This window comes from Vulpes vulpes, chromosome 5 (genome assembly GCF_048418805.1).
Source record: "Vulpes vulpes isolate BD-2025 chromosome 5, VulVul3, whole genome shotgun sequence".
Lineage (NCBI taxonomy): Eukaryota > Metazoa > Chordata > Mammalia > Carnivora > Canidae > Vulpes > Vulpes vulpes.
In genome coordinates, this window is record NC_132784.1 from 41448743 (window position 1) to 41472789 (window position 24047).

At 41.9% G+C, this 24047-nt stretch overlaps 1 protein-coding gene across 16 annotated transcripts in view; it reads left to right on the top strand.

The window, feature by feature from the left end:
* Positions 1 to 24047, top strand: part of NEDD4L (NEDD4 like E3 ubiquitin protein ligase) — a 342878-nt gene that overhangs the window by 291605 nt on the left and 27226 nt on the right. For all 16 annotated transcript variants that reach the window (XM_072757960.1, XM_072757957.1, XM_072757971.1 and 13 more), the window contains 7 exons: positions 2847 to 2924; positions 4395 to 4449; positions 10056 to 10114; positions 17018 to 17083; positions 18807 to 19036; positions 20600 to 20721; positions 23388 to 23458. In XM_072757960.1, coding sequence (XP_072614061.1) covers positions 2847 to 2924; positions 4395 to 4449; positions 10056 to 10114; positions 17018 to 17083; positions 18807 to 19036; positions 20600 to 20721; positions 23388 to 23458 — 681 coding nt within the window. The remainder of the gene's footprint in view (positions 1 to 2846; positions 2925 to 4394; positions 4450 to 10055; positions 10115 to 17017; positions 17084 to 18806; positions 19037 to 20599; positions 20722 to 23387; positions 23459 to 24047) is intronic.

Here is a 24047-nt window from a genome sequence, read left to right on the forward strand (position 1 = left end):
AGAGCACCCAAGCGCAGGGGACAAGAGGATTTGAGGTTGCCCATTCTTTCTGCTGAGGAAGCAACTGGAAGCATATATGTAAGAGTGCATTTATGTCTTCTACAGGACAAGGCATTGGCTTGTTTCTGTAGCAAGAAAGCCAACAACAGCCCTTAATTAAATGACAGGTTTGTTTTCTACCTGGGTCCAAACTAATAAAACTCACTGTAGCCCTCGTGGTTGTTGACCTCTTCCAGGAAGGGAAAAAGCTCAGCTGTTGTTTGAACCCGCCAGCCTCCTCATATTTTATATATTTCTAAAACTCTGTTAGGAATCCTTTTTTCTCCCCTCCCCCAAGATGTGGATCTTTGCCTTCTGTTTAAAAATTCTTCTGACAGTAACAAGGGAGCAGTTGTGAAACTGGAAGAATGTGTTCATGGTACTTGAGGACAGGGAGAGACTCCCAAGTGGGTTTTGTGTATTTTATTCATTTATATCCATTTTTATTTCTATCATTTGTAACGTCATTAGTATTCCTGCCTCTATTGTCACCCCTAAAGTTGTCACGAGTCTTGTGGGGCTTTGGCTGCCTTTACCTGCTCCCCCAGGTGGTGGTGGGGGGGGAGGGTACCTGCCACCTTTTGTTGTTCTGGGACTCACCGTGGGGGTGGGCTCAGTTAGTGCCTTCTAGGTTGAGCCCTTAGAACTTGGTGGAAAGCGGATGTTGCTATTGTTATAATAAAATAATAGGTCCCCAAGAGCCTCCAACCCTCACATCCTACAAATTCGGGGTTTTCTGTGCAAGGCCATCTTAGCAGACCTGTAAAGATTAGGTTTTATACTTCATGCCCCTCGTCCCTACCCCCTGGCACTTTTCTGTAACTTTCAGCTGCTTTGTTTGTGTGTGCTTTGCATCACCAGCTTTTTCCCCATAGTTTCACAGTAGCCTGTGTGTATGACTCCAAGGCACGGCTGGTCTCGCATGCAGCGTCTGGAAGCCAGCATGGTCAGGGGGTGGGGCTGGGGAGAGAAGGGTGCCCTGTGGTTGTGGCATCACCGGGTCCAGCTCAGAGCCAGCACTGAGTGGGGAGCTTAGTGCTCCATGTCTTATCCTCTGTCCAAAGTCAGCCTAACACAAATATTTACCAAATCATCATCTCCTGGGACTTTAAAAATCCAAAACCTTAGTATATCTGTTGACTACACCATATGGGTTCCAGAATACAACAGAAAACCAGACCAACTTTATGCCTTGAATTACCCTTTAAAAAGGACAGCAGCAAGGTTCAGAGTCAATAGCCATCACAATAGCCAAACTGCTAACACGATTTATTTCTCCAGCTAATAGTTGGCTATAGTTAATAGAAAGCAAAGGTCGGTTTTATTTTTTGATTTTGGGGCAGGGTTTTTTTGGGCACGAGGGGGGAGGGTAGACTTTGCCAGTTCCAAAAATCTGTCACTTTGTTATAATCCAGTGATACTAACAGCTTATACTGTTGACTTAGGAAATTTTTCTAACAGCTTTCTTGAAGTGTAACTCACATGTCCTATAACTCACCTGTTTAAAATATACAAGTGAGTGGTTTTTAGACCATTAAATAAACATGTGCAACCACCGCCATAATCAGTTTAAGAACATTTTCATACCCATTAGCTGGCACAAAGTGAATTGTATTATTTTCCAAGGTTTATACCAATTACTTCATTTTCTTGTTACCTTGGGAAAATGCTAAGGCAGGAAAACCTTTTAGTGATTTGACAGGAACAGAGGCTTTCATGTAATTGAAATAAAAGGATTTTGTTAGTTTGTTGTGTGTTTTTTTTTTTTTAATCTTTGGCTTATTCGGTCGACAGTATGCTATTCTGAGTTGTATCATTTTTTTCATAATCTTTTGAGTTTCTAACGCAAATTCTCAAAGTTACATTGCATTTTTGTTGGGTCTCTATAAGTGAGAGCCGCTCCCAGACTCTGGGCAAGAGCCTTTGGACACGTTCTCATGGTCTCAGCAGCTCAGTGTCCTCATGTTAAAGAAGCAGAGATCATGTGCACAGCCTCCTAACAGGGTAGTTGCAAGATGACACATCCCTCTGTTTTCTTTGTCAATTATAAAGCATGACCCAAGATATCAAAGCACATATTACTCTTTTGTTGGTTCTTTGTAGTATCCCATGAGTCACATCCCTTAAGAAAAATCTTTGACAAACTTTTAAGTATTAAGATGTAAATGAGAATCTCATTTTGCAGAACTTGACCAGGAATCTCAGTAAAGTCTTCTAGTTAGGGATATGAGACGTTACGTGATGGGGCCACCTAACTCCAGCCAGGATGGGACTTGACCATCAGATCAATTTCAGACTCAGCTGTAGATCAAGGAGTGGAAGGGCGCAGCAGGAAACTCAGCACCTGTGGAAAGGCTCACTGCCCTCACCCACAGCTCAGTGCCCAAGAGAGATTTATAAACCATTGCCCCCCACCCCCAACACACTCTGCAGAGGAGATCCTCATCTGCCCTGGCACCTTCCATTCTTGGTAGGTTTCCATAGTAACGTCCCTGCTGGGACACTCTTCCTCTTCACCTGCTAGAGGTCTTGGGAAAATGCTTCACCTTTTATTGAAATACTCTCATTGTCCTGCTTTCACCAAGGATGAGGAGAAGAGTATATAAAATCTTTCTTGAGTGTCGATCAGCCAGCCTTCCTGTACAAAGAGAGGTCCTCTCCTCCCCCGCACAGGCAGGAGTTGCGTGTGCAGCTCCAGGCACACGCAACCTATTGCCTTGGAACACACTATTCCAGAAGGGGAGGAGCCAGTAACTGCATGCAGAGAATCACTCTTAACGTCTTCTGCCTTTCACGTTTTCTTGCAGGAAGATCCACGCCTGAAATTTCCAGTACATATGCGGTCAAAGGCATCCTTAAACCCCAATGACCTTGGCCCTCTTCCTGTGAGTACGCTGCAGACACATGGAGAAGTCTGAAAATGTTTATCCATTCATCTGACCCGCTGTTGATGGAGAGACCCTGCGGGCCTTCTCTTTCTCCAGGCTTTTTTGGGTCCCATTGGTCTGTAATCTTTTAATAGAATTAGGCGCATGGCTGGATCCTAGTAACACATACTAGAATTCATGTCCACTACTTGTAAAAGAGAGTTTTGAATTGTTAGCGGTGAGTAGAAAGTAGACCTTGTAACTAGGATGTAAGAGGCATTCTCTACATGCAACAGTTTAGGCAGCACGCATTTATTATGTAACTTAGCAACCACTAGGTTCCATCCATATTGCTAATTTAGTCATTGGAACAGAAATATTAAAAACAGCAGGAGAAAAATGCCTAAGTAATCATAGACAGTTTCTGTAAGTCATTAGCCTACAGATATTTTAAGTTTTTCTTCCCTGTTGAGGGCTGTTTATATAATTTAATTTTTTATCACTTATTCTCTTTGAGGGCCCAAATGGGAGTTGAGCTATTTACTCCATATTAGATTTTGAATGAAACTTTTACCATATGTCCTTCTCAGCCTTCCCGCCCACCCCCATCCCCCAAATCAAAAAGCCTTACAAGGACAGGAAGGTGAGGAGACTGGAGACTTCTAGAATGGAGGGGTGGTGGGCATTCTTCCAACGGGATTTTCCAAACTCAAGAACTTCACTGTTGCCTGGCATGTGGTATGTGATGGCACAGCTTGAATCTAGGAAGGTTAGGGTTCAATCTTTATTCATCAGGTTTTGCACAAGAATGCCTCAATCCCCAGAACTTTTTGGTTCCTGGGTTTAGATAGAGCCCAGAGAATGCCAGAGACCAAGATTAGACGTCAAAAGACAGCATGCTGTCCTGATCTGTTGGGATTCCTGACTTTCAGATAGCAAGTAGGCACCATTCAGATAATGAGGGTGTACCAGCCTGACCTTGGGAAAAAAATACCCAAATCCAATTGTTTCCTGAGTACAAATAGTGAGAGCCCACACCAGAGAATCTGTGTGTTAGGTCATTCAGCCACCTGGTGATAGGACTAGAGCATCTGTCTCTGACATTTTTAAATTAACCTTCCTCTCCCTTCAGTACTCAGTAAATATTTATTTAATTAAATGAGCTATTCAATCCTAAACTCAACTGTTCTGTGGAATGCTGGAGTTGCCCTTTGAAGCTTTTGAAATAGCAAGCCCTGCTTCCTGTTCATCACACAGTGAGTGAAGGCTGCTAAGGCTGGTGAACATGTGATAGGGTGTTGCTAGATGTTGTCAAGAGTTAACTGGAAATGTTTGTGGTTTATTCTTAATGTAACAATATACCCTAGAAGAGAAGAGTCAAAAAGCATTCTTAGAGTGTTTAAATTTAGCGTTGATTTTTGGAACTCTTAGCTAATGTATGTATTCATTCATTCTCTCTCTCTCTCCCTCTCTCTCTCTCTATACCAGCCTGGTTGGGAAGAAAGAATTCACTTGGATGGCCGAACGTTTTATATTGACCATAGTAAGTAGGCTCTTTTATAGACACATCGGCATTTCAGGAAAAAGGATTGGGGGACGGGGAGTCATTCAAATATTATAGTGAAAGGTTTGTCATTTTACTCTTCATCTAGGCAGCCAGGTGTTATGTGGAGAGAATGATGCCAGAGAATCAGTGCCCTCATACGGTACTATGATTTCATCCCAAGTTTGCTTGAAAGTAGCCCAGCAAGCTTTCACCCGATTTGATCTTGTGACCTATTAACTTCTTGGGTTTTTTTTTTTAATTAAAAAAAATTTTTGGGTCCATAACCCCTTGATTTCTGCGCTTTTAATAAATACACTCTAGTAATAGAAAATAAGGCTAGAAGTTATAATTGAGTCAAAAAAATCTCTGTGTGAGCAGTGCTTGAAGCAGCATGTAAGTGTCTTAAACACTGCCCTCAAAGGTCTTATGGCAAGAAGCTCATTCTGACTTATTTTCTATTCATAGCATGTTTTTTTGCACCCAACACACTAATATATATGGAGTTCGTATCTTGAAATTATAGTATAGTTGCTCCAGCACCTCTGAATAAATGTGTGGTTTCTCATTTCAACTAAAAGTTAAACTAATAAAGATTTTGCTTTTAGCCAGTGGGTTTTTTTTTTAAGGCAACATGTTGTTCTCCATGGGAACATATTTGTATATCCCTTAGAACTTCTGAAAAAAAATGTTTTTTAAAAGAAGTTTTCAATTATATGTAAGTGTGTGTAATTGGTAGTATTTTGATCTTTGTTTTCATTTGGTTCCTAAAAGAGCAAGTCTGCACCAGGTTTCTCCAGCCTCACATTCTCTTAACTAATCAAAAGTATACCGAGGAGCCAGTTGCTGGGTAGTCCGACCACAGGGATCCTCATGGAAAGGGCTTGCCACTGTCTCATAGGTCTTGTGCCTCTTCTAGGGTAATCCCTAGAAGATACTGAGTGTATTATACACCTTTGCTTTCAGGCAAGAAAGCTTGAGAGGTTATTATAAATTAGGAAGACCAGTTCAGAATTAAACCAAAAGTGAAAGTCCTAGGTGTATTGGGGAATGGGCTACCCTTTGGTTAAAATTAGGTATGTCAATGTACTTAGGCTTAGTTTTATCCATGACCAGAAAAGTTCTCAAGGTTTGCCTGCTTTCCAGAATTTTACAGTTGCTACCATAAATGCTTTAAAATGTGCATACTCTTTTTTTCTATGAAATGCCATTTATTTGTCATTCTACTCATAGCATAATTTGTTAAAATAAGGGAGGCAAGCATAACTCTCTTTCCCACTAAAAACAAAACAAAAAAATGTTTCTTTTAGTTTTCATGCATTGCAACTTCAGTTTTCAAAGGTAGGTATGAATAAATAATCTTTTTCTTAAAACAAGGTCTCAACCAGTAACACAACCTTGGTCTGCTACACACAGAATTTTTGACACAACATTGTGGCTGTGTTCTGACTGGTGATCTGGTGTTTGGATCAACCTGAAAAGAATTTTATGACTGTTCTTTAACGCAGGAGCCCCCAAACAAGAAACACTATGTTGCAAAAGTCCATCCTAGTACACATTAGAAATAATAAAGGTCATAGACTGGTTTTCTAGTGATGTGCATAGACCGATCTAGTATAACCTAGAGTAGATGTTTGATAAGTGGTGCCGTGAAGTTAATTCGTGGAAGGTCAGCAATGAAGGCTGAGGAGGTTGACATCCTTGGTCAGAAAATGGAGAGAACTTGCCTTGGAGAAGTAGCAGCCATGGCTGCAGCCCCAGGTTGGCCCGTTTCTGTGTGCTGGGAGGCAGGAGAGGTTAGTTTGGCTAAATGCCTGGGTAGTTCCTTGTTCCTGATCAGTCCATCAGTCCCTCCAGGCGCTGAGCTCACTCGCTTCCCATCCTCTTGCCAGGACAGACAGCTTGCAGGAGGCTCCTCTGGGCTTCCGGGACAGTAAAGACCACACACAGGGCCTGCTTGATCTGAGCTAGGAAAGGTGGTATTTGTGGTCATTTCCATGGAGATTGAAGTTTGCCTTTGCTCTACCCTACTGAAAGGTTCTCTCAACCAGGTAATATTGGAAATTAGATGAGCAAAAACTATATGTTAAGAAAAACATGTGTTTGATTACAATCTCGTTTGCTGTTGATGCAACATTTCTGCCATTTCCCCCAATCTGTCAAAGTTTGCTCCATTGAAAGTTATAAAGGGGCTATGTATCAATTAAACAGTTAAATTCCTATGCTGCTTCACCAAATCCCAGTCTGTGACAAGTACAGAATACCTGTCTTTTTAAGAGGTTTTATCAGGCCAACAGGTACACTCCAAAATGCCTTCTACCACCTGGCAGGTGACGTTGAGGGACAAGCTTCTCCTGAGCAGTTTCCCCACGTCTGAATGCTTGCAAGATTCAGCATCTCGGTTTGCTGGCCTACCGGCGCAGGATGGGAACCAGGTCATTCCCGTGTGGTGGCATTTTCCTGTGCCAGCAGTTGTCTCAAGAGAGTCAGAGCTGTCTTGTCTTCCGTCATCCCCAGGACACGTGACTGCACATGGATGACAAATACAGCAGTGCACTTGTCTTTTAAATAATGATGCTATTTATTTTTGCCTCATCAACTTTTGAGAAGTCAGACTTTTTTTTTAAAGATTTTATTTATTTATTCATGAGAGACACAGAGAGAGAGGCAGAGACACAGGCAGAGGGAGAAACAGGCTCCACACAGGGAGCCCGATGCAGGACTCGATCCCGGGTCTCCAGGATCACCCTCCTGGGCTGAAGGCAACACTAAGCCGCTGAGCCACCCAGGGATCCTGAAGTCATACATTTTTAAAATTAAAAATAACCATCTGAAAGCCGTAATTTCAGAAGAGATCAAGTATTGAACACATAGCTCCCGTCTCGAGACTGGAGTACAAAGGTTAAGGGAAGATCTTGAACTGAGTTTACACCTCGTTTTGGAATCACGTGGTTCTTCTTAAAAACCAGGTATGCCCAGCAGCTGAGTCAGTGGCTACAGGTGTCTTGGAGACAAAGCTAGAAGAGAAAACAAGATTCCAAAAAAAATTTTTTTAAAAAGAAAATAAGTTTCCACTGAGGCTATAAAATCCTGTTTTAGTCTTTCTTACCATCAGGCTTACCAAACCTGTTAATAGTAGCTACATTAACTGGCTCATTCTTCTCCTTTATTCTTGTCCCTTTATTTCAAATACATTGAAGACAAAAAGCAAGTTTAGATTTAGAAGTTCTGGGGAAAAAAATGAGGAAATGGCCACTCCTCATTCATATCCTATACTGACAATATTTAGGTATAAAATCGATCTGTATTGTAACCACATAGAAATTTGTGTGGTTCTGAAATCTTAAGACTGTTTTAAAAGGGAAGCTGTTTTCGCCATCAGCTTTGTACAGTCATTTAAAGAAATAACCTATTAGCCTCCTGTTATGTTCTGGGAAGCGTGTTCAGCAGTGGAGAGGGAGCTGCAGAGATAAGGAACACCCAGTCTCTGTCCTCAAGGGACTTATATTCTAGTAGCAAGCCTCGGGTATTTTCATTTGGGTAGAGGAATGAACCAGCTTTAAAGAAGCAGGAAAAGTGAGGACCGCACCTTCTCACTACGTGGCCAGATACCAGGATTGGTGGCTGGCTGCAAGAGGACCATAGGAACAGCTTGCTTTTTGGATGGATTCCAAATGATGAGTCAGATTTATCTAGTAAAGCGAGGGGGGTACAACCCCAGGAAGGAAAAAACATGCAAGTGTATGAAAGTGTGTGGACTGTGCCATAGAGAACTGAGGTAGGGTTGCAGGTGGCCAGCATGCAGAAGAGGCTAGCATGATACCATAGGTCAAGTTAAAGGGCGTCTGCCAGTGGTGGGATTTTGGGTCCCTTCTGCAGGCAGGAGGGGGGAGTTCTGAGGATTTTTCGGGGTGGGGGTGTCATAGTGGTCAAATTTGTTCCTTAGAAAGATCCTTCTGGCAGAACTACAAAGGAAGTCTTGAACAGGAATGAGTGTGCCCGAGGCCAGGGAAGCATAGGAAATAGTCCATGGAAGAGAAGTACACTCCAGAAGGCAGCCTTCTCAAGTGGGATATGGGGGGGCAGCTTGGTGAGCACCAGCCGAGAATGGCCGGGTTGGATAGGGAGGTGGCCAGTGCTGGGTGTGAGCAGTGAGTGCGCTGTGATAGTGGTGTTGGGGGTATAGGATCACAGGGACGAGTTCTGGTCCTGGAAGGGCATGGGTTTGGTTTTGGTAGAGTTGGATTTGAGGGCACTATGGGATACACACCTGCACCCGTCAAGGGTAGAAGTTGGGGTTTGGACAGACTCCTTGGGAGACGCCATGTGTACATAGTCATTAACTTCTGCTCTGACAGTTCCCAGGTGATAAGATTGTGGACCAGGGAGCTATTACTCAGTTATATTTGATTTATTTGGTTTTCCTTTGTTCTCCATCACAATGGCAACTTTTCCTTTCCAAATTCCTATTCATGAGGTAGGGAGCCTTTTGCTTCCATCAAAATTCTGTAAAACCATTGAAACATTTTACATAAACTTTCTGCCAACATGACTCAAAAATCAGGTGCTTTGGTAGTTTCATTTTAGAACTTAATCTTCGCTTTCATTAAAATAATTATTATACCAGGTTTGGAAAAATTCCTCGTAGGGTCACTAAAGCTAAATTTATTTGTCATTCTTACCAGTCTACTTACAGATTATACAGGAAATGAGCAGAATCAGTATTCTTAAATAATCCCACACCTTTTTTTTTTAAGCAACTTAGATATTCCCTAATACTCCAGAGAGGACCCATTGCCCTCTCCATACCTTTCCCACAAGTCCATCCCTGCCTCCCCCGCACACACAGTAACCCACAAGCACAGTCATGAAACCCAAGTGATGCAGGGCGGCTACCGCACAGTATCACCTACACCACTGAAGCAGGTGTAGAGGCAGCAACCAACAGTCTTGGTGACGTTGACTCTTTGAGAAGAATGAACTGGGTTCATTCTTCTCGCCACCTTGACCCAAAGGGAAACCTGTCTCTATGTTGTTTGTCCACCATATCCAGTGCTCACTGTTTGGACTTCTTAGCTGCTTTGATATTTGCGTGCATCTGAGTGACATGTGTAATGGATTATTAATTTGTTCAACATTCGGATTCTTAATGGAAAGCAGTTTTCCATCACCATGAGCGAAGAAAAAAGTACTTGAGAAAAATCGTGTGTGTGTGTGTGTGTTTTAACTTTTTAGGGGCTGAGACTTGTTATGCCTTTTTTCAATTAAAGGAAAATCAAGATCAAGTTATAAATCCTTGAAAGAACAGGGGTTTATAATTGAAATTCTGGCAGATTTTCTTGCCAAAAACAGTGTGAATAGATGGTTTGGCTTTAGTCGTGCTTTTTTGATGGAGTGTTTTTAACTAAACAGTATTGGGAGTGTGTGGAGGATTGCCATATAGAATAGGGTTCTCTTCTAACCCTGAAATACTAAGTCATTTATTTAGGGGGTTGGTATGGGAGACAGAACAGCTTTTGAAAAATCCAAAAATCTTTTTAAAACATTCTTGACATAGAATAGATTTGAATTAACATGCTGATTTTTTTTTTAACATTAATTTTCAGATAGCAAAATTACTCAGTGGGAAGATCCAAGACTGCAGAATCCAGCTATTACTGGTCCGGTCAGTATTCTCAAGTTTTAACTCTTCAGTCTAATATTTGGGTTACATCTAAACATGTATTTCTTGTATATAATTGCTCACCTGGTGCCAGGGGCCTGGTGTGGTTGGCTAGATTAGCATCACTCCCATCTCCTCCTCACTGAATTCCCGGGTGGGATACAACTGCATTTGCCTTTTTGAAGGGCTTTCACTTATAAAGGAACAGAAAGTGGAAAGTGTTTTGCCAATAGTAACAAAACTGTACATTTTTTCCTCCTGTGTAAAAAGGTGGATGAAAAGTATAACAATCAGAATGTCCTCTCCCCCCCCCCTTTTTTTTTTTTTTTTTTTTTTTTTTTTGCCAAGCCCTATATATGTAGAGTTTGTCATTTCTTTCGGCCAAGGGTGGTAAATGCATGCTAACAATCTGAATCTCTTCCAGCGTGGAACGTTTGGAAAAGTTTGGGTGAGGTTGTAGCCAACCTCTGAAGCTGGCAGGGTTAAGAACCTCTGTCTCTGCTGACCCACTACCTTACAGTCCCCGCCTATACGCCCAGGGCGAAAGGAAGCTAGGTAGAGAGCCCTCTTAAAATACTGCCACATGTGGTGTTCAGCCCACCCCCACCCCATCACTCAGCAGTAACGGCTCCTTGGTACCCAGCACCGCCTGGGTCACAGTCATCCACAGGGAATGTACCAGCATCTTTGGTCAGTGTTGATAGGAGCCCGGGGAGCTAATTTGGAATTACAGGAAAACTGTGGCGTCACAAAACATTGCAGACTTGGGGATCTGTTAAAAACTGGAGGAGCCAAAGGAAATAAAAGCATATTGACTGCTGGGCTAAGAGGCCAGTAGGTTTGGGTTTTTTTAATACTGCTTTTGTGGCTTTAATCTGGTTCAGTTCAAATTATGTTTTGAGTTATTAAAGGTAAGTCTGTTTGAAAACTTAAAAGATAATACCATGCCAATCTCCCCTGATATTTGACATCCCCTAAGTTAATTTGTTGGATTTGTTTATTGGCTTTGTTCAGCTGCTTTGGTACCGTGTAACGCAAAGTGCCCAATCATACCTCAGTTAAAACAGCTGCTTTTTATGTGACTTCAACACCTGCCTTACCACCATGGCTTCCTTTTTATATATTCACAGTCACGATAAAGCGCTAGAGTCCTATTTTCTCTTCTGCATCATGAGAAACAAGGTATTCAGGAATCAGTGCTGTTTCCAAGTGACAGAGGACTTTTGACATAATTCTGAAGCCTTTTGAAATATCTCTATCACTTACTGATCATCTGCCTTCACTCAAACACCATTAGTTCTTATTATGTTGACAATTGCTTAGCATCATAAGTCCAAGTAGATTTGACCCAAAGAAAGATCTTTTTTTTTTTTTTAAATTAAGAAAAGAGCCTTGTTTACTCTTTCATTAGTAGTAGGGAGTCTTCTTTCGGGAAGAGCATGCATATTTAGGTAGTTAGCAACTTCATGTAGACAGCTGGCTTTTGTTGTCATTCAGTTCTGAATATTTGGTAATTTCCATGATTGCTTTCTCTCCTTGACTTACAAGTTATTTAGAACATGCTTTTCATTTCTAAGAGTATGGAAGGGTTTTTGCCTATCCATTTCTTAACTAATTTTCTAATTTTATTGCATTGTGGTCAGAGAATATTATCTATGGAATATTGATTACCAGATATTTGAAACTTCCTTGGCAGCTCGGCCATTTTTTTATATAAATGTTCTTTTTGTGTTTGAAAAGAGTGTGTATTCTGTCTTTGTTGAGTATAGAGTTCTTTATATGTCCATTATATCAAGTATATGGTGTTCAAATTATCCATTTCCATCACTGCTTTTTTTTCCTGGCTGTTCTATCTAACCAAGACGGTAGTGTCAGACTCTCCCTTGGCGAGCATGGCTTTATCAATCAATTACTTTCTCTTTCTTAGTATTTGCCTGGTATATCTTTTCTCCCGCTTAATTAGCTATGTTTTTTCTCTTTTCTTACCTTCTACTAGATAGATAAAATACCCTATATTTTCTTTCATTTCCTCTACTTGCTTAGAAGTTGTATTTTCTATTTCTGTTCTTTCAGTGCTTACGTTAAAAATTTGTAACCAACGTACTTCATGTCAAAATTGATCACTCTGTTCTCCTCCTGAGTAAGATGGGACTCAGGGGGTCTCTCATACCATCCTTCCTACTCCCTTTCCATTGTTCAGCAGCATTATAAAACTTTCCAAATAGCCATTAATATTTTAACTTTTTTCTCAGCAGCCAGCGCTTGTTTACGTCCTTTACATGTAAGCAGATTTCTTCGCCAACCATTGGTTCTTATACCTGCTACCTCTAGGTTTTCCTCTGAATGAAGTAGGATTCCAGATTCTTAGAGTGTTGTCTACAGTTCAGAATCATCTGGAAACTTGTTAGAAATGCAAATTTGGGGGTCCCAACCCAGGCCTACTGATAATCAAGCAACTTTGGGGAGTGAGCCCTGCAAAATCTGTTTGAACACACCCTCCCAGGGATGGTGGTGCCCACCTGAGTCTGGGAGTGGAAATCTCTTAGTCTGAGAGGGCTTATATGACCTCTCTGATAAATGATAGTTAGCTCTAGAAGTCTTAACTAACCATTATTTTCCTAATACCTGAGAGATATTCTTTTCTTGTCTTCTGGCCTCCAGAACTGTTGAGAAGCTTGCTATTGATCTGATTGTCATTTTTTGGTAGCTAAGTCTTTCTTTTCTCTGGCAGTTTTGAATTTTCTCTGTGACTTTGACATTGTGTAATTTTACTGTCATGAACCTAAGTGTGCATTTCTTTATATTCTGCTTTGGACCCATTGTAATTCTTCAATCTGGGGACCCTTGTCTTCCCTCCATTCTGGAAAATTCTCCAGCTATTTCTCATATACTGTATCTTTGCCATTCTTCCTGGTTATCTGTACCAGTAATTCCTCTTGGGTGTGTGATTCACCTTCACATTCTGTCTTCCTAATGTCTTAGCTTTCCTATTCTCTGTCTCCCTCTCTCTCTCTCTCTCTCTCTCTCTCATTGCTATATTGTGGGCTCAGCTCTTCCAGCTAATTCTTTTTTAAGCTTTTTGTAACCTACCCTTTACCAGTTCATCATGTCTGTTATTTCAGTAACTGTGCTTAATTACTCATCATTCCATTGAGTCTTTTTCAATTTGCTTGGTCTTTTCAGTTACTGTTATTCTATCATGTTCTTTTATTTTTTTTTTATTTTTTTAACTCATACTTAGCTCTCAAATCATTCTTAAAATGCTTATTTCATATTCTCTTTTAGATTATTCTGTTATCTCTGGCCATAGGGGCACTAAATCTCCCATATGTTGTGTCTGTAGACTCCCCTCAATGGTAGTTCAGTTTAGTTCAGTTTATAAAAAGTTCAGTTTATAATTTGTGTGTGTGTGCTCATCTTTTTTTTTTTTCCTCCCCTATGAGGCATTTATAAGTCCTGACCTGTATTTACCGTTAACTTCTTAGCTTGGGATCATGCAGGCCCAGTTAATATAACTGTGGACTTCATACCCACTTTGGTGTAGGCTTAGAGTATGAATTTATTACAGGTCTGTTTCTTTTTGTTTTTCTCTCGTTTGTGGTCCTGGACAGAAGGTAAGCTTCCTTACAACTTTCCTGGGCTGGTGGGAAGTTTTCTTGTCCCTGTGTCAGATGTAGGTTTTAAGCAGGGAACTCTGTTTCTTACTCCCTAGCTTAGTCATACAGACTGTAGGGCAACTTCTGTGGCCCCATGTGAGGATTAAAACCCCAGCCCAAGCACCAAGTCTAGGTCCAATGCTCCCGTCTTTAATTTTAAGTCTTTCTGCTTATCTGGAACCTAGAGTTTCTCTTTCTCCCAAGTTTTAAAAATATCCGGATTAGGGGAGGGGGGGTTCCCTGTCTGTGGCAGCTCAACACAGCATTACTGTAAGTCTGTGTTACAAGCATCACCAGTGAAAGCGTTGGTAAAGTGCTGTCCGTGCTTGCTGCTCTTATGAATACTATCTCATGTTTGTGTAACGCTTTGTACTTTTTTGAGAACTTTATAAATCAGCTGCTTTGAAACTCAGCAACAGTCCACTCAAGAATAGGGAAGATGCTGTCATTCTCAATTTGCCAGAAGCTCAGAAACCCACCCGTGTTGCCATCCATCCCAGCAAAGGCCAGAAGTAGAACAGGAGCTATGGGTGTGCTGGCCGCGCCAGGGTCTCCACGTCAGACACGAGCCCCCCTCTGAGGAGCACCAGCATCAGCTGGACTGGAGCGATGTGAGAATGTTTAGACCTGACTTAGACGATCAGTTAGGCTTTCACTTCTGTTCAGAAAAGAAAACATATATAATATAGAGCTAAGGGCTTTTATCAACAAACATGTTAAGTTTTGGAGCAGGCTTTATGTTAGAAGTTAAGTTGTACGCAAGAAAATAATATGCCAAAATTTCAAAAGACAATAAACAAATACCAGACATGTACTCCACTCGTGATTCTCTTCAAAGGCTGCACTTGTAGGGAGGTCTTTGTCCAGGGAGGTCTTTGTCCTGTTGGCATTAGTTCAGGAAGAGAGTATAAAAACCTATTTATTCTGCTGCTTCTTATTCATAAGAACTATCTCCAGAGAGAAAAGAGAAGTATTGGAGGAGGATAATGATTTTTCAGCTTTCATGCATCATTGCCCAGAATAAGAAAGATCAGAAATATCTCAGCATTTTATTTCCACCCACATGCAGTCAGCACCTCCCAGGTACAAGTCAAGCAAGAGAGTAGAGAACACAAGCTGGGGGCAACATTTTAAGATATATCCTCCCTCTGTGATTTAAGACTCTTGAACTTGTATTTTAGGCCTGCCTTCAACATTTTCAGGGGGGACACAAAAACAAAAAATAATTGCTGGGAACCACAGGTTTTTGGAAACAGAAGAGCCTTGAAGTTCATCTAGTCCATTTCTTCCTTGACTATGAAGAAATTCTGTAGTCAGGAGGTTATGTCGCGGGGCTAGCTGGCACCAGAGTCTGCCTTAAAAGTCTGGTCTACTAAAGCCAGCTTGAGATAATGAAAGGGCATTTTTTTCAACTTACTTTCCCTCTGACACAGTTAAGTGTAGTTAAAAGCATCAGCTGAACACTTTGCTTCTGGAGACTTTATATACACTGCTCCTGTCGTGGCGTCTTCCTTCCTGCCCTCTGGGTTCTGCTCAGACCACTCCTATAAAGGAGCCTACCGGCAACTCTGTTTTCCCTCAGTACATTTACCACTATTCATTTATTTATTTCTTACTGCCTGTTACACACAATAGCTTGCAAGCTCCTGGAGGGAACAGGAAAAGAAATCTTTGGTGGGTGTACCATTATTTCCCTAGCACCTAAAATGCTGGCACACAATAGGAGCTCAGGAAGTATCTGTTGAACGAATCAGCAGAGGAACCACCAAAGAATCCATAAAACTGTACAGGAAATCTTAGTTTATGATGGGATATAGTATTAGAGCAAAAAACATGATAATGTCCTCATTGGCTTATGTCAGAACAATGTATCCTTGCCCTTACTTTGGTGGTCTCCTGAATATTGGCAAAATTTCTACCTTTTCTAGTATCAGGATTCATAATTGACTTCATCAGACTGAACACGGCCCAAAATAAATATGATAGATGGTCAAATCTAGTGTTCAATGGAAAATCCAATGAAGAATAGCTTAAAAGCTGAGATCCTAGGTACCATAAATTGTCTTTTAAGAATCTCCTTAGGACATATAAACATGTTGCCTTTATTGCTCTTGAATTACAAAGCAAAACACTGACATGATTATTGTTTTCTATAAGAGTGGTTATTTTTGTTTTGGCTTATTGTTCGTGTGATTGTGTCTTAAAATAGTATGAAGGAGGGAAGCTTTTGTTTGTCACTTCTCCTCTTTCTGAAAAAGTATAAGGTGTTAGGCTTGGAGTCTGGAGACACTTTAAGGATCAGTATATTTTATTAACTTAGCCCAAAATGATATCAGCAGAACTATTCTTGCCCAAATTCATACTATTTGTGGAAAAGCAACAAGTTTTTCTGAGTACGAGGCTTGTCACGTTATGTCCATGTGTATGCAAAAGCCAATCTTTTCCGCTTTCTAAAAAAAAATAATAAGCCTTTTCAGTAGCCTGAAGTCAGGGCTCTGGCTCTCAGATATTGTAAGTACTTTACACTTTAGCAAGTAAATAGTATAAATGACATTAAAATGTTATTACTTTACCAGAAGAGATTCCAGAACTTTTAAGTAATGATAGCCAACTCAGTTACTGAACCCACGCCTTTGGTACCATCACTCTGCTTCGTAGATACGCCACTCCAGATATACAGAAATCCCTGCCCAAGACCTACTAACTAGTAAGAGGCAAACCTTCCATTCCTAAATCGAAGACCTTGCCAAAATGCTATCTACCTGATTTTATATTCCTTGCTATGAGTATCCGTTCACTGGCCTTTCTTGTCATTTTATTTCCTCCCCATGGTTTCTAAAAGCACAGTTAGTCTTTTCAAAATGACCACATAGGTGATTTTGGATTTTATCTCAAAGAATCCTAGCCAATGACTTTTATCTAAATCCCCCCCCAAAAAAAGGTTACACCTCAACTCCCATTTAGACAAAAGTCACGTGGACAGTGTATTTGGTTTATGCTGCATATCTCTAAAAATGATGTCAATCCAGTTATTTTAAGGGGTAAAAGCCCCCTGCTTAGTGCTGATTTGCCGTAATCACCTCTAGGCCTTTCTGTCTACACTATAGACATTATATAAATTTCAGTGATAATACGGAGAGTGAGAATTTTAAGGTTTATGATGTGTGAAATTCTGTGAATGTTGGCTCAGTAGACCTAAAATTTCTAGTGTATTGTGTACATTATCAATATGTATAAATTTATCTTCCAGGCTGTTCCTTACTCCAGAGAATTTAAGCAGAAATATGACTACTTTAGGAAGAAATTAAAGAAACCTGTGAGTAACATATCTTCCAGAAATGCTGTTCTAGTCATTTGTAAGTTACCAAAGTTACTTCAGTGAGAACAACTCGTGTGTTACCTTTATGTGTATACTAAAAATATTACCTTCCTTTTTCCATTGCACTTTGATCCACCTGGATCTTCAATCTGAATTTTCTTTTTTAAGAGACATGGTAAGTGAAGAAGACTAACCTAGTATTACATATCAAATCAACCTGAGCAGTCATTTCTTATGTAATACATGAAAAGATAGAAATGATTTTAATGGGATATAAACCAATTCAGGACCTAGTCAGAAAATCTGAAGAAGCCTGTACACTTGCCTATGGTCATCATCATAAAACCTAGACCCCACTTACAAAAATGTTCCCATCCTTCCCTTCCAATTCAGAAGTATGATTTTAATCCTGTTGCTAATATAAATACAATTTGTAATACTAAATTATAATATTTGGCATATTAAGAGCAAGTGTAAATTTTCAGATTAAAATTCTCAATGGGAAACCCTGTAAGATTTTTACAGGCAGCATTTAAATCACAATATTACATTTTCTACTGACACATCCTCTCTGGGTCTTCAGCACTGCGTCTTCTGTTGTACTGCCTGACTTTACCTCTCTGGTCCAGGTTTTACCAGTTTTCCCTTCAATTTGAGCATCCGTGGTTTCTACACCAGCCACGGTTCCTTGGCTTCCTCCCCTTGGGAAGAGGAGAGTATTGGCCATGGCTCCCCTCACCCCAGTCTGCCCAGCCTCCATCCCCTCAGCCAGTCCCTCTTTTCTGGGCCTCTTTGATGGGGATGCCCAGATGCACGAGACGTCATCTCTGCATCGGGAGCTCTCACTTTGGGGTTCTCTTCTCCCAGCGTTCTGATTCAAGTAGCTGTTGGATAACTGCCCTTGAAGTGACTTCGACACACACATGTAAAATTCCTCAGTGTTAACTTTGTGAGGAACCTACATTTCCCCCAGTAGCAGGGGATGACTTTGTGGGTAGTAGCCCATCTCTCCCCAGCACCTCCACTGTGGTGTCACCTGCCAGGAGGCTCACTCTGCAGATCCAATGTCAGGGCAAGGCTCACCCTGGTCCTCCTCTGTGTCCAGGCTGTGGTTATGCCCAACTCCAGTCAAGTGCTTACGTTCATGTTCATGAACTGTGACCTTTACAATGCTTTCCCACAACTTGGCCTGATAACCGAGGTCCCGCTTCTGATGGCAACAAAATTAGCTTGTAGGCATGGGGGCTCCCATCTCCCAGCTGGAGTGCCTGCCAGAGTTGGACGTGCACTCATCTCGGCCAGGTGGGGATTGTTTTATGGGTTTCTGTGACCTGGACTAACATCCCTTTCTTTGACAGAAGCGATGTGGAGAGTTGACCATATTTCAGTGGCCCGTAGGTGGATAAGTGCCCCACATGGTTTATAAAACGGGGAGAGGATGACGGTCTTCTCCTCAAACACACTTTCTTGTGCATCATGTGTTCCCGGCTGAATCTGCCAGCTGCTGGCACATACTCTGTGTATCTTATCCTGACATAGTGGGGCTTGCTGTCTGTGAAGAAAATCCCTGAAGGAGGGAATCTCAGCTGGAACCCTTCATCACTTGTTTATTTGAAGACTGCCGTCATTTCTGCTCTTTGTTGTTGGATTTTTTTTTCTGTTCGAGAGTAAGGCATGTGTTTACTGTGTGATTACAGGCTTGTTTTCTTCTTTCGTGTAGGCTGATATTCCAAATAGGTTTGAAATGAAACTTCACAGAAATAACATCTTTGAAGAGTCCTATCGGAGAATCATGTCTGTGAAAAGACCGGATGTCCTGAAAGCTAGACTGTGGATCGAATTTGAATCAGAGAAAGGTCTTGACTACGGGGGTGTGGCCAGAGAGTGGTTCTTCCTCCTGTCCAAAGAGATGTTCAACCCCTACTATGGGCTTTTTGAGTACTCTGCAACGTGAGTATGCGGAGGGCTCTCTGAATGTTGCCCCCATCCCCCCACCCCCACACTGAAACAGTTTTACTCATAACGAATTTAAATTTAACAGGAGAATGAGTGGCTCAGTCATTTAAGATGAATTAACAGTGCCGATTTCAGCCCCCCCCCCCCAACCCTCATAGATCTAGAACAGGTTCCGACTCTCCATGGTGAAGTAATGTACTCTGTGAACACCTAAAAATAATTTTTCCCTTGTCATCCTGGTTCACGTCATTGAAATTGAAAATGTGCTGGGTACTTATGGTAGGGAACAAAAGGCAATTTTCATTTGTAATGTTATGCTAATTCGAGAGGATTTGTCAGTGTCAGAATTCAGAAACTCATCTGGTTACAGACAAGAATAGTTTCTGAAGTTCTGCTACTCAAAGGCAAATGATGCGAACCTTGAGGACCCATTCTTCGTGTCCTGGTCCTGTAAGGAAAGAAACAGATTCTCCCTTGCATTAGGATTTCATGATTGCCAAACATGGAAACTGAGGCCGATTTAGATGCCTTCTCAGGAATCAAACACCTGCGACTTACAAGGCCACACATTCCTTCCAGGCTGTAGGGTCTCCAAAGGCTTAGACTAGACCTGAGGCCCCAGTAAAATAGTTGACCTTGCTGAAAGGCAGCCTGTGCTCTAAGGGGATATGGCTTCTCCCACATTATCTAGCTGGTGCTACTCTCCTGGAAGCTATTTTGGAAGCCAACCTTAGCATCCTCCTTGGTTGATCTAGCCAAGAATTTCCCATTTTGTTTACTGTTGTTCTCCAGTTGCTTGAGAAAGCCTGCTATGTGAAATTGGTAAAACCTTTGAAGTGGAGGGCAGGGTAGGAAGGTAAAACCCTAACCTCTCACCCACATTCCCAGAGAGAGAGAAAGACAGCACCACCACCCCCATGCCAGGGGAATCTATGAAGCCCCATTTGAAACCAACTGATCTCAAGATGATGAGACCAAAAAAATGGTGATTAGATACGTGTGAACATTTTGAGGGTTGCAGTGTTGAGACACCAAATGCTGCTACCAGTGCCCTTGTTGAGTGGGGGAGGGGAGGGCACCTTTCAGGGCAGAGTGTGCTGGTCGGACCAAGGGTTGGGTCCATCAAAAAACTTGAATCTCCAAACCAAAAGTCTCCCAAAGGAATTAACCCTCATCCTCAGAGAGAAAACGTGGTACTCATGTCATTGGGAATCCACACATGGTTCCTCTGTGTTAGACGGCGTTTCTCATCCTCCCAAGATACTCGCCTAAACCATATGAAACTGACATTTCTGTAGAGCAAAAAGCACTCAAATATGAACAGTTTCTTGAAGTGTAACTTAAGAAGTGTAACTGTTCTGTTAGACCTCAATGGGTCACAAAGGGACTAACTAGACAGTGAGTCCTGTCCTCTAGCTTATGCCTTGTCCCATTGGGTACAGAACGTTCGCAGGTGCGCTGTGCAAGTCCAATGACAGGTGGCAAAGGAGAATTCAGATTCTTGCATTTCTTATTTAAAAGTATGATTGTGCTTTTCCCTTCTATCCCTCCCCAAAGGGACAACTACACACTTCAGATAAATCCCAATTCAGGCCTCTGTAATGAAGACCATTTGTCCTATTTCACTTTTATTGGAAGAGTTGCTGGTCTGGCAGTATTTCATGGGAAACTTCTAGATGGTAAGTTACTGACGTGTCACAAAAGAACCAAAATGGGACATTGCTGTTTGTGGTTCCTTATTAGGCTTCATATCTTTCACATCACAATTTTAAGCAAAAGTTTCACTGATTTCTCTAGAATTCGATAAATTAGTTTTATGGTTTGCCTATAAAAGGTGCTTTTCCCTGGTGTCATCCTAATTTGAGCACTGAAGGCATAGTGTCTACAGTTTCAAAAAAATTTTTTTAACTGACAGTGTGAAGCACAGAACATTCTGTATTTGCACATTTTCTGCTATCCAGAGTAACTTTTTTTTTTTTTTTTTTTTTTAGCAAGAGGTAGATTTGGTGACAGATGGAAAAGCTAATTGAAAAGTTAATGAAAATGATCTCATCCACCCAATATCCTGCTATTGTTCTGTTTGTCCTCAGATTATTGTTTTTTAATGTGAAGGGACTGTAAATAATTTCAAAGCAATGCTAGAAGTCAGTGAAGACCTTGACCCTGAGATCACTGCTTAAACAGATGGCACAAAAGAATCTCATTATTATTTAGAGCATATAAGTCAGGGAAGAACTTCAAGGTAACCTCAGAGTTAGAAGTCAGACTTCTTCCCTGGCAGGATCCGTAGGCTGATTAATAGTAGACAACTCTTCTGGATTCCATTACTTCAGAAGTACTGACTGGAAGGGGGGATTACAGAAATCATCAGTGAGGAAGTGGAGTCAGAAATATTTTTGAAGGAGGAACCTGGGTGGCTAAACAGTTGGCTAAACATCAGACTCTTGCTTTTGGCTCAGGTCATGATCTCAGGGTCATGAAATCGAGCCCCACAAAGGGCTCTGTGCTCAGTGAGGAGTCTGCTTTTCCTTCTCACTCTGCTTGTCCCCCTGTGAGTGTGCACATTCACTCTCTTTCTAATAAATAAATAAAATCTTTTAAAAAATCTATTTTGGTGGGATCCCTGGGTGGCGCAGCGGTTTAGCGCCTGCCTTTGGCCCAGGGCGCGATCCTGGAGACCCGGGATCGAATCCCACATCCGGCTCCCAGTGCATGGAGCCTGCTTCTCCCTATGCCTGTGTTTCTGCCTCTCTCTCTCTGTGACTATCATAAATAAATAAAAATAAATCTTTAAAAAAATAAATAAATAAATAAATAATCTATTTTGGGCGGGGCCTGGATGGCTCAGTGGTTGAGTATCTACCTTTGGCTCAGGTCGTGATGCCAGGGTCCTGGGATCAAGTCCCACATCGGGCTCCCCTCGAGGAGCCTGCTTCTCCCTCTGCCTGCGTCTCTGCCTCTTTCTCTGTGTCTCTCATGAATAAATAAAATCTATAAAAAAATTTTAAAAATTAAAATATCTGTTTTTGAAGAATGTGGGCATAACACAGTTGAGGATAGAGAGCAGAGAGTAATATTTGAGGTCAAAATTATAATTACCATAGAAAATGAGGTTTTCTGAGTAATTATGTTAATTATTTGTGGAACTTTAGCTATTCCAGTGAAAATGGATGGCCCCTCTGTACTTCTCCCTTTAATATATCTTCACTGGTAATTGCTAGCTGATTTTGATCCACTTATTTCATGTTTTATTTTTGGTGGGGAAAGTGAACATTTTTTTTCCTGATTAGAAGGAAACTGCACTCATTATTTATGTATTTTATATATATATATGTATATAAATATATTTTAATTCTGCGACTTGGGAGTTACACCATAGATTATTTTAGCTTGTATAGATAGATCCATTTCAGCCTTCTTAAAGGTCTGTTTATTTACCTTCTGCCAAGTGAGAAGACATTCTTAGTTGCTGCAGAGAAATCTAGAAAGAAGATAAGATCTTGGCCTCAGTGAACTTCAGTTCTGTGGGAGGGGATGGGCGAATAGGCAAGGAGCGGAAGAATGGGGGCCTGTAGGAAGAGGGAGCGTGGGAGGAGAAGGCAGCCTGGCAGGAGGGTCTGGGGAGTGGACCTGTGCCACACCTCGAGGGTGGGGTAGGAGTAGGCATTTAGGAGCTGGGGTCACTAGAGAGCCAAGGCTCTTGTGAGAGGAGGAGTGGAGAGAGGCAGGAACACAGCAGGGAGGAGGAGACTGCCACAGAGGGGAGAACAGTGTGCCTGGGAATTCTTGAGTTGAGAATCAGAGGGCCCACAGGTGTGTGAGGCCAGAAGGGGAGCCCCACCCCCCACCCCCCGCAGATCCTGTGCACTCCCCCTCCCCCGGAAGACAGCAAAGCCTTCTGGGTGGTCACCCTTGTTCCCCTCTTGCCCCCTTCCTGATGTCTCCCCATTACTGCCCAAGCAGTGATCCCCAAGTGCAGGTGAATTTTCACCTGTCTTTTCCAGAACACCCGATCCCCAGGCGGCAGCCTGACTCTCCAGCACCCCCTGCGGGCTGTGCGCTCCCCAGACCCCTCGCTGCCTGTCCTGCCAGGGCACCTTACCCTCTACTTCTCCTTTGTTCTCCCGCTCATGTGGCTTGTTTGAGCTGCAGACGCCTGCTTGGCCTTCAAGAAGCTCTTTTTCCCTCCGTGCTGTACTCTCTCCCTTTCCTGAGCCCCGCCTTCCCCTAGGCCAGGCCTGGCCTCTCATCCAACCTGTGGGCAGCTTAGTTTTTTATTTCATGCTCTGATGCACAGCAGTATCAAAGCTTTGAAACTAACCCTTGGTTTTCCACCATATCTTAGGTTTCTTCATTAGACCGTTTTACAAAATGATGTTGGGAAAGCAGATAACTCTGAATGACATGGAATCTGTGGTAAGTGAATATAGATCGCTCCCATGGGCGTCACGGGCCACCTTCGAGAGAGGTAGCTGAGACCACGTTGTAGTCACGGTGATTTTTGTGGGTGTTGTCATTCGCTATGAACAGGGAACATTGATTTGTCCAAGGAGTTAATTGCTCTCCCTGGCTTTTATAATAAATAAATCGTTGTTCACATTTCCTAGATTCAGTGGTGCTTGAGGTGGGCAGACACAGATCTGGGCCACCTCACTTAACCCAGAACTGGTTTAACCAAATTAAATCCGAGGGTCGTGTGGGGATCTCACTGCAGCTCCAGCTCTCCATCGAAAACTAATAATATGACTGTTTAGAGATCCATCTGGTCTCCTTCTGTTTTCTGATCTCAAAAAATGGCAGGAGCATAGGCCAGAAAACAAAGAGAAGAGCATTTACCATCACCCCAGATGTGGAAGTGACCGGTACGGTCCAGGGGACGGGATGAACCCTGTTAGAAAATGATGCCAGGAGACACTCTCTGCAAAGTGATTCGGGCTTTCACGTTGCATTCAACTTACTCATTTTATCCAGGTTCACCATTTTAGGGTTGAAAGGATTTTCTGTA